The following is a 15,167-nucleotide window of genomic DNA, read 5'->3' as shown; positions in this document are numbered from 1 at the left end:
TGTGGGTTGAAGGTACCCCCATGTGGCCGGCACTCTCCCTCCTCACTCTACCATTGAAGAAAAGGATCTCCAAAGACAGATAGCCAGAAGAGACTCTCACCTTTTGGCTTGCACTCTTATTTATCTCCTACATACCCACGTGACATGATAATTCGTTATAATTTCCAGACATATCCCAGACATTCATAGACATTAACCTCTTACATGCTGCAGCTGTGCAATACACATAACTAAAGACAAGACAATCTGCACAGTGCATGCACAGTGAAGAACTGACATGTATGACAGTTATGGAGGGGCCAGATATATGTACTTCGAGCCACTACATCAGTATAGGAAGATGTATAACTTATATTTATTTATTTATATATATATATATATATATATAATTCTATACAGGAGATACCCAGGTTATGCCAGCATGGTCCATGTCACTATATACAAGGATATGAATGACTTACAGCAGCAGTACATATATAATTATATTCAGGAGATACCCAGGTTATGCCAACATGCTCTATATCACTATATGCAGGGAGAGTCGTGGACTTAGCAGCAGCGTGCCATTGATTGACAGCTCTTTGCCTATTACTGTGCATAGAGAGAGAGATGCCAATCATTGGCTGGAGGGCAGGGTGGGTGTGGCTAGACTGCAGCTCATAAATATGCAGACTACTTCTGAGTCTGGCTGCTACTAATAAAATGCAGGTTTCTCCAAGACTACTGCACAGATCTGCATCATTGTAATCAGTGTGACAGGCACTACATTATGGCGCTCTCAGAGAGGGCTGCAAAACATGGTGACAGATTCCCTTCAAGTAAATATTGTACATTTTGGTTACTCCCTCTGCTGTATTGTATCCTGAAATCCTGCATGGTTACACTTCTCCTGCACACGTACACATTGTAAAGCTGCGCCATGTTCTTCTTTCTCATAAATTCCATTTGAATGATTGTGGACCTTTGTAGAAAGCACACCTTGCACTTAGAGCAGTAGTTGACATTTGCAAATCTCCTTCACTCTTAGTTGATTAGGATCCCTGTTACAGTTAAGAAACTGCTGAGTGTGTCTCAAATCGCATTTCAAGATCTGAACTATCTCACGATTCAGATGCAGAGTGAATAATTTCGCCCTTGGTGGCGGATCGTTTTAATTAACTAGTGTATTCTGACATTGGTTACTTAATTAAACTGGGGTAATTAATTTTAGAAAGTGAAAGATCTCTCTACGTCAGCACAAGCTATTCCCCAGACCCAGAATTCCAACGCCAACATAAATAAAGAGACGGCACAAAGAAAAAGTGGTTTATCCAAGAGGGCACATGTACGGTTACCATACGGTTTTAGTCCTTGGGCAGCAATTGATTTCAGCAATCTCAGAAATTAAACGCAATGTTAATTAGAACATCATATACTCTCATGATTTCAATAAAGGTCTACTAGCCGCCCATCCATCGCCATCTAGCACAATTTTTTCTTTAGGCTCCCTTTCTGCTTTCCTGCTATGCTAACACTGATGTGCCTTGTGCCCCCTGCGGAAAATATAGTTTGGAGCCTTTCCTATGTTCTTCTAATTACCTGTAAGCAACAGTACAGGAGCCTTTGAACTGACACACGTTGCCTTTGGGAACCGCCATGGTTAATTAGAAACTCTGCATCAAAAAGCAAGAAAAACGAGAAAAGCTGCTTGTACTTTAAAAAACCTTAAAAAAATAGTGCAAAGGTAATTTAGCTTATCTTCTATTACGTCTCAAGGAACCCCTTCAGCTTCGTGATTCATACTGACAGCTAAATGAAAACACATTTTCATGCTGCTTGTAAGAGGTAAGAAGATTTGGTGTCTGGGCAGTGAGGAGACACTACTGGTTTTGTAGAAGATTACTTTCCCTGTCTTTAAGGTGGCATATTTGGATGGTAGAACAATTGGAAATCTGTGTTGATTCCCCTTTTCTTGAGCTGTGGTACGAAGAAGACACCCTTGCTGTATCCAGATGACAGCTTGCTTTATTAAGGAATGTTGTCACTTTAGCCAGAGGGTGGTGCAAGGAGCAGGCGGCATCACAGCTTGGATTGTGCTATATTCTTCCACAGCAGCTTCTAGGGAAAGCAGGTTGTAATCAGAGATGCTGGATTCCACATGCTCTGCCTGCTCCTGCAATGGACTGCAGCAGATAGCAGGGACTTTGGCAAATGCCAGCCAAGGAGGCCAATAAACTGTATTGAAAGGTGGCCGGACTAGAAAAGATGGACGTGCCCGCAGACCTGGAAGAGGAGATCAGTCTGCAGGATAACAATTCCCAGATTTATCACAACTTTTCTTCCTTCGGTAGGTAGTTGCATGGATGGATTGTATTGCAGCCTATGTTGCTTATCCAATGCCTATATCTGTATTCTACAGGAGCTAAACGTTCATAGATGGGTTATGTATTTTTCCAGTTCTCTATTATTTCTGGTCCAAATAGAATTCTGCACAATACAAAATTGCTGATTTTACATGACGTGTGAGGCTTTGCAAGGCAGTGCAGCTGAGTTAGCCAAATGTAGTAGAGATGAGTTCAATGTTTGTTACAACTCATTATGATATCTTGTGTTTTGACATAGGAATGCATGTAAAACCGTAAGTATTTTCTTAGCAAATGACAGCTCAGTGTGATCTTACACTATAGAAGGAGTGTTCATTCAACTATATATATGCCAGCAGAGCTCACAATTTAATTTCCATGCTACAAACATACGCATACTAGGACCAATTTAGGAAGAACTATATTAACCAGTTAGTAATATTCGGGGGTAAGCCTTAAGTGTCTATATAACATACAAATTGGAATATATATCATATTGTTTGTATACCCTATTCCTCTCTATTCTCTGAATCACCTACCCATATTACTAAATGTTATGTTTAGTATTAATGAACTTGCACATTGACATAACCCATTATTTTCAATGGGTTAATTCACATAAGCATTTTTTTTCTTTGCTCGCACCGATAATGTGAGATTGAAAATTTGCAGCATGTCTTATTTTCATGCAAGTCTCACAGGAGAATGGGACTTATAATGTGCAGTATCCCCCAAATCGCACAGCACACGGATGGGGTGTCTGTATGATGTGCAATGTGAGTTGCGCCCGTGATCCCGCTCTCAGCTGTGTAAATACGGTTAGTCAGACTATTCAGTGCTTAAATGTCTCAGTTGACCAAGGACAATGACTGAGGGGACATGTACATAGTGTATTTACACGTGATTACTGCTATGTTGACAAAAGTATTGGGACACTTACCAAATCCTATGCTGTCAAGCAAAGGGGACATGCAAATCGAATGTGGGAGCAATAGGCATAAAGAAGAGTATCACACAGGCGTATTCCAGTATAGAAACCATCAGAATCCCAGGAGGTGTAGAGTTGACAGTCTTCCAACGGGATATGGTAGTGGGATGTCACCTGAGCAACCAATCAGTAAGGGACATCGCAGCGCTCTTGGACCTTCCAAAGTCCAGTGTTGGCAATGTTGTTCAGAAATGGAAAACATCTAGTGTTTGCAGTGCAGCCACGTTTGCGGAGACCTTATAAACTGTCAGAGTGTGGACAACAAAGCCTTGTACGAGCTTTGAAGGCATCATGCACATCATCTGCCAAAGCACTCACTCAGGATGTCTTAGAGACCATTGGGACATCCATTAGCACCAGAATCATTCATGGGAAACTGCGTGCAAAGGGAGTACCAAGGACGAACAGCTGCACACAAGCCCAACATCACAGCAGTGAATGCACAGAGGTTCCTGCTATGGTGTTTGAAGAGTCGTTCTTGGACTGTAAATGAGTTGAAGAAAATGTTTTGGACAGCTAAATTCAAGTACACCATCTTCCGATCGGATGGCTGCACTTGAGTGTGCCGGTTGCCTGGAGAGCGGTTCCTATGTGACTGCATTCACCCAACAGTGAAGTTTGGAGGAGGTTCTGTTATGGTGTGGGGGAGTTTCTGCTGAGAAGGACTAGGGCCATTGGTTATAATGAAGTCCACCCTCAACCCCAATGGGTACAGAGACATTCTGGACAATGTGGCATTACCTACCCTTTGACAATATTTTGGTGCAGCTCTGTGTCTTTACCAACATGACTGAGCACCATGTCATACATCACGCAGTGTTGAGGCTTGGTTTGAGGAGCAGAATATCTACAAACTTTATTGGGCAGCCCAAAGTCTGGATCTCAATCCCAGCGAGCGCCTCTGGAAAGAACTAGAAAGAATACCATATCCGTGAACACCCGACACACCCATCATCCCCCACATCACTGTCTGAAGCTCTCCTCGAGGAATGGAGGCAAATCCCTCCACACATTTGGTGGAAAGCAGCCTGAGGGGCCAAAGCATCCCAACACCGTATTGAAAAATATGAACAAAATTGAATTATATCGCCTTCTATGTATGTCCAAATACCTATGTAAATATAGTGTACATCCGAATGGAGCAGAAAGAGACAGTGCTATCCTGAGCAGCATGTCAGGGTTATCATTTGGGATTGCCTCTTGTAACTCCCCCCAGCTAGAAATGAGAATGTGAATTGCTACGTGTATTTTCATTAATCTGTTCTGAAATGTAGAATCACATTCTCTATTTGGAATCCAAATAACAAGATGAAAGGTTCTCCTTCAAGAGCAAATCTCATTTTCTGAAGATTGCTAATGCAAGTGCATTGGAAACTCAAGTGCTGTATGTAAGCATTTAAATGTGAATATGAGAGAACTGAGCCCTTGATTTCTTATGGATAGCAGTGTTATTAAAGAGGACCTGTCACCTTTCTTGACATACAATACTTATAATCTTTATCAAAAAGCAATTCTGGAGTATCTTTTTTTTTACAATTCTGTATTGGGCTGTTCCTCAGTTATTCTTCCTGAAAATTCATGAGTAAACTGACATCTGGGTGTTGCCAATTGTGGTGTGCCCCTGCATAATCTGAGACTGTCCAATCAGTGCTGACTGTGTAGAGATGCTCCTCTTTGACAAGGAGAATGGTAACACTAGGTTCTCAATTTATTCATAGGAGGAATAATGAGAACACAGAACAGTCATGAAAAAGATGATCCAAAATTCTTATTGCATGGGAATTACAGCTACAACCCCTACTTGCGAATAGCTTCAGTTCCATGAGCCTTTTCGCGAGTACATTTGTTCCTATGTCCGAACAAATGTTGTATGGAGGGGATCACGGGTGGATGTCGCTCCATACAACATCAGGTGCAGGCTGTTATTGCAGCTGGCACCCGGCGGCAGCAGTTTCAATAAGCTATATAAAGTGTTAACAGTTCCGTGAGTGGCACGGATTGTCGGAACTGCTGCCGCCGGGTGTCCGCTGTAAGAACAGTCTGCACCTGACGTTCAGAGGTCCTGTACAGTGTCCTGCGATAAGATCGTGGGACGCTGTGTGGTTGCTAGGAAGTCGAGGGCCTTCTGAAAGGCCCCAGGGCTGCCCATGCAGAGCGTCTATCAAGCGCATGGCTTGATAGGTGCTCTGCATAGGCAGCCCTAGGGCCTTTCAGGAGGTCCCCGGCTGCCTAGCAACCACACAGCGTCCCACGATCTGATCGGACAGGCTTGATAGAAGCCTGCCCGATGCCTGCACAGTATGATGCAATGCCATAGCATTACATCATACTGTGCAGAACAGATTGTTCGCAACTTGTGAAGTTCGTAACTCGAACGTTCACAAGTAGGGGACTATCTGTACAAGTATTTATTAAAACATATGTGACAGGAGAGCTGACAGGTCCTCTTTAATAAAGACTTTGATGGTTAAAGGGATTAGTCCTCTTTTGCTGGCATTTTCTGAATGCCATATAAATTGTTGACAACAAATACTGTCAGCATAGGATGTTAGAAAGGTATTCCAGAGACTGGATATTTTTTCAAATTTTCACCCATCTGCTGGATGCACAAAATCGGATTGATTGGTGGGGCTCCGATAGCCCAGACCTCCACCAATTCCGATAATGGGGAGTCCTGTTTCCGCATTCCTCCTCAATTCTGGGTGATGCTACAGTGATGTTATTGAATGGAGCGCTGGCTGTGCATGTGTGCCCACCACTCCACTCATTTCATTAGGGCTGATGGAAATAGCCGAGTGCTTTGTACCACTGAGAATTAATGGAGCAGCACTGTGCATGCGCAATCGTCACTCCATTCAATCTCCTCCTCACTGCAGGGGCCACAGCAAGAAGGACGGGAGAGACCAGTGGATGGGAGAAAACTTGAAAAAATGTCCAGTCTCTGAAATACTCCTTTAATAAGGGGATGATTGTTGTGATACACGAGGAGCAACTGTCACTTTGTCGCCATATGTTAACAACACATAGAAAAGTTTTTTGTGATATAGTTAGGCCGGACTTACACAAACATATGGTCACAGTGTATTATACGGGCAAGCTTTGCGCACTTAATATGCTGTACCAATCACCCATAGGCTCCCATGTTGCCGCTCACATAAACTGCGCAAAATACATGCCAAGATAGTGCAGTAAGTACACGTCATTGCGCACTTGCTGCATGCTCGTGCTCATGTCTCTCGCGTGTGGTACACCATGAATTATGGCTGTGTGAGCCTGGCCTTATAGTGAGGAGTTACTGGAAGTGCAATGCGAAAGTCTCAGTGGAAAAAAATGTCTGAAAAAATAACAACAAAATACATTTTTGGACAGTACTCATTTATTTTAGTGTCATGCCTATGTAAGTGCCAGACATAAATTAGCAGTGGCATTGCTCAAAGGGGTTGCAAGGGATGGGGCCTGGGGACCTGTGTTAGGTGTCAGGGAGGGGTACCAATAAACCAATCTATCTTGACTACGGTATTTAGATATAAGGCTAGAGCAACAAACTGAATCTTTGTCAAGTGAACTAGATACTAACTAAATACTAACTATGACTTTGAAGTTGTGAGAACTGGAGCATTTAATATACCTTCAAATTAAAGGAAGTCTGTAAGTGACTTTTAGCCCTATAAATTAAAGGAGATGTCCCGCGCCGAAACGGGTTTTTTTTTTTTTAAACCCCCCCCCCCGTTCGGCGCGAGACAACCCCGATGCAGGGGTTAAAAAAACCACCCGCACAGCGCTTACCTGAATCCCGGCGGTCCGGTGACTTCAATACTTACCGCTGAAGATGGCCGCCGGGATCTTCTACCTTCGTGGACCGCAGCTCTTCTGTGCGGTCCACTGCCGATTCCAGCCTCCTGATTGGCTGGAATCGGCACGTGACGGGGCGGAGCTACACGGAGCCGCTCTCTGGCACGAGCGGCTCCATAGAAGACTGCTGAAGACCCGGACTGCGCAAGCGCGGCTAATTTGGCCATCGGAGGCCAAAAATTAGTCGGCTCCATGGGAACGAGGACGCTAGCAACGGAGCAGGTAAGTAAAAAACTTTTTATAACTTCTGTATGGCTCATAATTAATGCACAATGTACATTACAAAGTGCATTATTATGGCCATACAGAAGTGTATAGACCCACTTGCTGCCTCGGGACATCTCCTTTAAGCTTATGGGCTGAAAGTAGGTGGCCTGCTGAATCCGGTGATGTAAGTTTAAAATTTACCCTTCCTGTCATTCCCCCGATGTCATCCCTGAAAGCAGCCGCTCAGTGCATTGAGTGGCACACTAAGTAGTCCGTCCATTCTAAGTTTATAATGGGTGGACTTCTTAGCAGCATCACTCAATGCGCTGCAGCAATGGATTTAAAGGGGTTGTCTCGAGGAAGCAGTGAATTTTTTTTTGCCCAGTCCCCCTAATTAAGCATACATTACTAAGCCCCCCTGTAAATGACTTTTCTAGCTGGTTTGTACTTACAGTTCCAGCGTTTCAGCAACTTATAAAAAGTTTACCAAGATGGCCGCCGGCTCTTTTCCCGTCGCTTGCTGTAGCCCGACGTGCGCGCTCCCGAGACGCTACCAGCTGTGTCTCCCTGACAACCAGACGCCCCGCAGCTGCCGACCGGACCCCGGGATTGAATGCGGCCGACCAGTCACCCACCGCCAGGCAGCAGGAAACCGGCGCTAGGCCCCGGCTCCCCCGCGCTAGCCCCGGCTTCCCCGCGCTACGCCCCGGCTCCCCAGCGCTAGGCCCCGGCTCTCCAGCGGTAGGCTCCGGGGCCCAGCGGTAGGCTCCGGGGCCACAGCGGTAGGCTACGGGGCCACAGCGGTAGGCTACGGGGCCACAGCGGCAGTCAGTCACGCGTCACCCCCGTCAGTCCGTCACCCATCACTTACCTGGGCGGCTGGGCTGTGCTGGGCTGGGCGGCTCGGCTGGGCGGCTTCTCGGGGCGGCTGGGCGGCTCTGCACCTTCCTCTAAGAGAGGATGGTAGCAGAATGGTCGCTCCAGCGCGCTCCCGAGAAGATACAGCTCGTCTGTGCATGCGCAGAAGAGCTGTAGCGGCGAGCACACTGAAGCGGCTCGTGCTCAGAGCAGAAGACCGGACTGCGCAAGCGCGTCTAAAAAAGCAAGCCGCCAGCGAATTTAGACGGAACCATGGAGACGAGGACGCTAGCAACGGAGCAGGTAAGTGAATAACTTCTGTATGGCTCATAATTAATGCACGATGTATATTACAAAGTGCATTAATATGGCCATACAGAAGTGTATAACCCCACTTGATTTCGCGAGACAACCCCTTTAAGTGCTGTCACTGGGGGAACGACGGGGAAGATAAGTATAACACTTACATCCCCGGACTTAGCAGATCACTGATTTTCAGCTCATAAACTTAGTTTATAGGACTCAAACTAGTTGGCAGACTAATATGTATTATATTTAAACAATTAGACTTAAAACTCTGTTAGAGTAACATGAAACTTCATGGAGAAATCAAGAGAATTGTGACATCTTGTGGACAAATAATCTTGTAAAATACTCTACATACTGTATACAGTTGCAAGAAAAAGTGAACCTCTTCAAATTGCCTAGACTTCTGTATGGATTACTTATACAATGTGCTCTGATTGTTATCTATGTGACAATTGTAGACAAGCACATTCTAACTAAACTGATAACAGACAGTTGTATGGTCTGCCTTTATGGTATGTACACCATTGCCCAGAAGCACTGTGAAATATTCACACAGTCTAAGCCCAAACTGAGACAGACCGCAGTGTATTTTTTGGACAGCGTCAGCTTCCTTTGCGATGTGCTTCAATAAACATCATTCTTATTCAGGGCTCATGTCCATGGGCAAAATAAGAATTAAAATCCGCAGCGGATTTTAACTCTTCTTCTGCCCGCGGATCCGCACCCCATAGGGATGCATTGACCACCCGCGGGGTAGATAAATACCCGCGGATCGTCAATAAAAGTGATTTAAAAAAAAATGGAGCATGGAAAAATCTGGACCATGCTCCATTTTCATGCGGGTCTCCCGCGGGCTTCTATTGAAGCCTATGGAAGCCGTCCGGATCCGCGGGAGACAAAAATCATATTTTACTCACCCGCTCCGTTTCTTCTCTTCGGCGCGGCGCCATCTTCTCTCCGTCGCGGCCGGATCATTTTGCTTCGGCCCGGCGCATGCGCGGGGCACGTCACCGACGTCATCATGCACATCCGCCGAGCCGAAGAAAGAAGATCCGGCCGCGACGAGAGAAGATGACGCCGCAGCGAAGAGAAGAAACGGAGCGGATGGGAGGTGAGTTTATTCTTATTTATTGTTATTTTCAGCGCTCATGTCCGCGGGGCAGGAGGGACCCGCTGCAGATTCTCCATGGAGAATCTGCAGCGGATCTGATTTTCCCCGTGGACATGAGGCCTCAGTGTTTTTCTAATGATGGACACAAAAACACACGTTTTTGCAGTTTGCAAAGTTTTCTGTAGGCCCTTTGCTTTTACCCTTGGGTTCTTTCTCACCTCCTTCAGGATTGCCTTTTGGAGCTCTTTGAGTAATCCTAACAGGACACCTACTTCTAGGGAAGGTAACAAGAGTCCTGAATTTTCTCCAGTGGATAAATGGATAACAGTGGATTGATGTACTTACAAGTCTTTAGTAATGCTTTTGTGGCCTTTTTTTTATTTTGTGGCCTTTTCCAGCTCCATGCTTCTCTTTGAAATGCCTTATGAAGTATTGTGAAATTTGTTTGCATCAAGGCATGGTTCACACTTACTAGTCTTTCTTCAGAAGAAAATATTTGTCAGCAACCAGGCTTTTTGTGCCTTTAGATAATGAACAAAGCACCAGTGATACCCATATTTCCAATGTCAATACTTTATTAAGAAACACCTTTTGCCTATGAGGTCTTGGAAAAGTCTTTAACACAGAGGTTCACTTACTTTTCCCCCCTCTACTGTGAATAATTACTGAATGTACTCAATTAAAGACATGAACAGTACTACTGTTTTTGTGTTATTTGTGTAGTTAAATTGTGTGTGTTATCCAAGCCACAATTATAAACAATCGGACCACATTTTATTCTTAGTCAATATAGAAATTCAGGTAATTTTAGAGGATGCACTTACTTTTTCTTGCAATTATATATGTGTTTATCTTTTATGATAATGCTCAAAGACATAAAATTGGGGACTTATTTGTGTCATTTGGTATTTCCCAGATTGGATTTTAGTCTCATTCTTCCATATATAGTTGAACAAGGAAGTAAGTAGTTGAATGGTCGAAGACCAGGATACAATCTACGGTACAATGTTCAAAAATCCATTGGGGGAAATCTTTAAAAAATACCTGGAATGTTTTATCTTTAGAATAGTACAATTTGTACAATTGTGTAGCTAGGCTTTACTAGCAATTCCACTTAAAAATAATTATACATCAAACAGCAGTTCTGTGCAGTTCAATATATGCAATATAGGCAACATTAGAGTGTGTAGAGCTCACTCTACTATTGTATTAATGTAAAGCAATCATGGTGGCATAGAGACCAGGGGGTTAGAAACCAATAAATCCTTGTATTACGATTTTGAAACCACAAATATATGTTCATATAGGACCATGAAAACAATGTGCTGTGAGTGTTTTTATGGATCTTGACAAAGGCCATCCTTTGGAATCTGTGAGCCATTCATAAGAACACTGTGTGCACTGCATATATAACATATAAGCTGAGCGAATAGCAGCCCTGGACACTGGAAATTGATTGCAGATCATAATAGTGAGTGAAATTATAAAGATTCTTACTCATGTTTCTTCCACCTGCTCTCCAATTTTGATAGGACCCTAAGAAAAATGTTTTGGTGCATATATATATATATATATATATATATATATATATATATATATATATATATATATACACACAAATTAGAATAAATAAGAATATTTCCTCCACCAATTCGTATCAGAGTACAATGCATATTTAATATTTATGTGGTGCGTAACAGTTGAAATGTCACAAAGTAAACCTGAAATATCACATATTGTAAAGTCATTTCAGCTGCAGTATTTTTCATCTTGCTCTTTAGAAAAACCATCCTACATTGTATACTAGCTCAGGACTGTCGTTAGAGGCAGTGGCATAAGTATAGGGGGTGCAGAGGGTGCAGCCGCACTTGGGGCCAGGAGCCCTAGGGAGCCCATAAAGTCTCTCTTTCCCATATTGCAAACCAATACTATCAATGAAGCTTTATAGTTGGGGGCTAAGTTTCAGATTTTGCACTGGGTCATAGCAGCTCCAAGTTGCACCTCTGCTTAGAGGCCATGAGTTTTTCAATCTAGAAAATGTCATTTGGGCATTCTGTGCACATCTACAAAGCTTCTCTCACAAAAAAGATAACGGTAAAAAGAGGAAAAAGAGTGGTACCTATCTATACAACTTCAAAATGACCCCCGTTGTGTGAGAGCCACTTAATCAAACCATGAAAGGTGGTTTCACCCATTACATGATTTACTGAGTAGATAGAGAAGACTTACTGGGTAGCTAGAGGGTAATACATTCTACAGTGCTATTGTTTTATACTATGAAAGTGGTTATCCTTACTGGCCAGTTACACGGGGCGATTATCGCTTAAAATTCGTTTAAACAAATGAATTTGAGCAATAATCCTTCAGTGTAAATGCACAAAATTCGCTCACTTTTCTTTCACAGATTGTTGACTTTTCAGTCTCCTTAAAAACTATCGCTGGATCACTGACTTCTTGTTACGTGTAAATGCTCAGCGCTTCACATGGAAGGTGAAGCGATTAGCGAGAAGCCGACAAGAACACTGCGATCTCTTCTTGGACCTGTGATATCAAATTTATCCGTCACATGGCCTTTTTGCAACTCAGTCCCATACAAAGCAATGCACAGTACTATACAACATATTGCACTGTTTAATAATACAGAGCCCACAGCACTTGACCAAGAGCCCCGGCTTCTTCCAATCAAATATCCAGATCAATAGGGGTCTAACTCCCAATACCCTCACCGATCAGCTAAGTCCTCAATATTTAAAGGGCCAGACACCAGCCTGTCAATGAAGTGTTGCCTATAGTCCAGGATAGACCAATCTATAGGCTATGGCACTCACTTCAGTTCTCCCGAATCAGTTCCATTCCTCACAATAGTCCTTGCTCTTCTTCTATGGTGCAGTAGAAATTCGCTTTTCATATGCTAATCGCAGGTCAGACAGCTTCCATTGACTTCCATTGAATCTGGAGAAAAAAAGGAGCATGCTGCGATATTTCCTCCACGAGTGGAAATCACAATTAATTTCTGCTCGTATACAGGAAGAATCACTTTCCCATAGCATGCTATGGACAGTATTTGCTGTGGAAGCCAGGAGTGGACGCCCGCCCCAGATTCCGCAATGCAAATCCACCTATGTGCAGGCGGCGTTACATGGCAGCATTCAGATAAATGGTCGTCTATGTAACATATGGATATCTCAAGTCCACCAGAACAAGAACTACTCTTACAGTGGCTTATTAGGGTGCCTCAAATGGGGAGATATCCATGTATGATGTCCATATGCCATGTGAAGGCATATGGATCCGGTTATCTTCATGAGACAACGACTTTAATTTATACTAGTGTTTGACAGATCCATTGATCCTCCAGTTTCTCTATTCCCAGATAATGATGTAAGAAGGAAATGTTTTTGGTATATTATTCTAACACCTTATTTTTCTGCTTACAGATCCTAGTGGCAATGTTGCTTATGCCAATGTAATAATGCCAACTGTTTTTGGAATTATTTGCTTGCTGGGAATTATTGGCAACAGCGTTGTTATCTACACTGTCTTCAAGAAATCCAAATTCCGGTGTACCAGCAGCGTTCCTGATATTTTTATCATCAACCTTTCAGTAGTAGACTTACTCTTTCTTCTTGGGATGCCCTTCTTGATTCACCAGCTCCTTGGTAATGGTGTTTGGCATTTTGGAGAAACCATGTGTACACTTATTACAGCATTGGATACCAATAGTCAGTTTACCAGCACTTATATACTCACAGCCATGTCCATTGATCGATACCTTGCAACGGTTTACCCTTTCACCTCAGCGAAGTACAGGAAGCCACCTATAGCAATCATGGTCATTTGCATCTTGTGGGTGCTGTCTCTCTTAAGTATCACTCCAGTTTGGATGTATGCTAGACTTATTTACCTTCCTGGTGGAGTCCTGGGCTGTGGCATCACCCTACCCAATCCCGAAAGTGATATTTATTGGTATACTTTGTATCAGTTCTTTTTGGCCTTTGCTATTCCATTTGCTGTTATTTCTTTAGCTTATCGGAGGATTCTTCTGAAGATGGCTTCCTCAGAAGCTCTCACAGCTCAGCGAAGCTCAAGAATAAGGACAAAGAAAGTGACAAGGACAGCTATAGCCATCTGCTTGGTGTTCTTCATCTGTTGGGCTCCATTTTACGTACTGCAGATAATTCAACTAGTCATGGACCAGCCTACACTCGCCTTTCATTATGCTTACTGTGTGGCTATCAGTATGGGCTATGCTAATAGCTGTATTAACCCTTTCATCTACATTATCTTATGCGAAACCTTTAGGCGTAGGTTTATCGTCTCTGTACGACCAGCAGAAGACCTTCCACCAGGCAGGATCAGGATGAAGTTTGGTACAGATCCTCCCTCAGGTAGTGGTCAACCATTGCTTCACCTTGTACCTGTTTCCTCTGGAAGCTAAGGAAAACGATGTATAAAGTGATTCCAATTAACTTTTCTACAGAAACATTTAGAAGCATTGTGGTGAATATCATGGTAATGTGGTTGCATTAAACTCTACTAGAGAAGTCACTGCCAAGTATTAATTAGGACAACATCCTCTGGCTCGTCGTCTGTTTATATTGCTTTATTTGCCATACATTTATTTTAAATGCAAGCAGCAAAATTCTACCATATTTACTGGTAGATCTTGGCAAATTCTTCTCAATCACACTTTCTGCATACTGTGAATGTAAAATTTCTTCATTCGTGAAGCATTGGTTTGGATTTGGCAACTCTCTTTCTTCGGCTCCTTATCTGTGCACTTGCCATGTCTACAGCATGACAAATGACTATTGATTTGTTCACAGCTGGTCAAATGTAATTTTGAAGTTGTTTATTCTGTGCTTTTTCACGGCAGCTATCCTAGTCTACCATGTCTGAAATGACAGAAAAGGCAAGTGTAATCTACTGCAAACCATACTCAGTATCTCATATATCCATGATTATCTCAAGGCAATTAGGTATGTGACAAAGGTATTAAAGCCCTTTGGGTCATTGAAAGGCATTATCAATGTTAGGGTGGATTGACATATGATCTTAAAGGGGTTCTGACACAAATAATTTTTTTATGCTTTAGCAGCCATTGTTCCCTGGTCTGCCTAATGGACCCAGGGAACCCATGGGTTAATGGCTGCTAAAGCATAAAAATCTTATACTTACCTGTTCTCCTGTTGTTGTTGACATGGGGGGGTCATCTCCCGGCAGCATATTAGCACTTTCTGCTTAGGTTAAGCAGCCTGACTAGAGCCACCTGATTGGTGCACGCTGTGCAGTCACGTGGTGCCGAAGAGCCAATCAGGTGGCTCTAATCAGCAGCGCTGCTTAACCTAAGCAGAAAGTGCTAGTATGCCTCCCGGCAGGCAGTCTTCTTCCTCCAGCAGCCGCGCCGCTCCGCTCCGGGATCGCGCGCATGCGCAGTGGAGAGGTGCCCTCTGACAGGAGTCAGGACGGGCCGCATCTCCACTGCGCATGCTCAGCACTC

General features: G+C 43.5%; 1 protein-coding gene across 1 annotated transcript; it reads left to right on the top strand.

The window, feature by feature from the left end:
• Positions 1-2,100: 2,100 nt before the first annotated feature.
• Positions 2,101-14,216, top strand: LOC136577573 (melanin-concentrating hormone receptor 1-like). The gene is made up of 2 exons (XM_066577499.1): positions 2,101-2,326; positions 13,105-14,216. Exons 1-2 carry the CDS (start codon positions 2,245-2,247, stop codon positions 14,103-14,105), a joined length of 1,083 nt encoding a protein of 360 aa, XP_066433596.1. The 5' UTR covers positions 2,101-2,244; the 3' UTR covers positions 14,106-14,216.
• The last annotated feature ends 951 nt before the right edge of the window (positions 14,217-15,167 follow it).

Source organism: Eleutherodactylus coqui, chromosome 8 (genome assembly GCF_035609145.1).
Source record: "Eleutherodactylus coqui strain aEleCoq1 chromosome 8, aEleCoq1.hap1, whole genome shotgun sequence".
Taxonomy (NCBI): domain Eukaryota; kingdom Metazoa; phylum Chordata; class Amphibia; order Anura; family Eleutherodactylidae; genus Eleutherodactylus; species Eleutherodactylus coqui.
This window is presented reverse-complemented; position numbering and strand designations above follow the sequence as displayed.

Excerpts from the sequence above, each read along its gene's own strand:
- LOC136577573 (XM_066577499.1), top strand. The coding sequence starts at position 2,245 with ATGGACGTGCCCGCAGACCTGGAAGAGGAGATCAGTCTGCAGGATAAC. Across the intron at positions 2,327-13,104 it reads TCACAACTTTTCTTCCTTCG|ATCCTAGTGGCAATGTTGCT; the intron begins GTAGGTAGTTGC and ends TTCTGCTTACAG.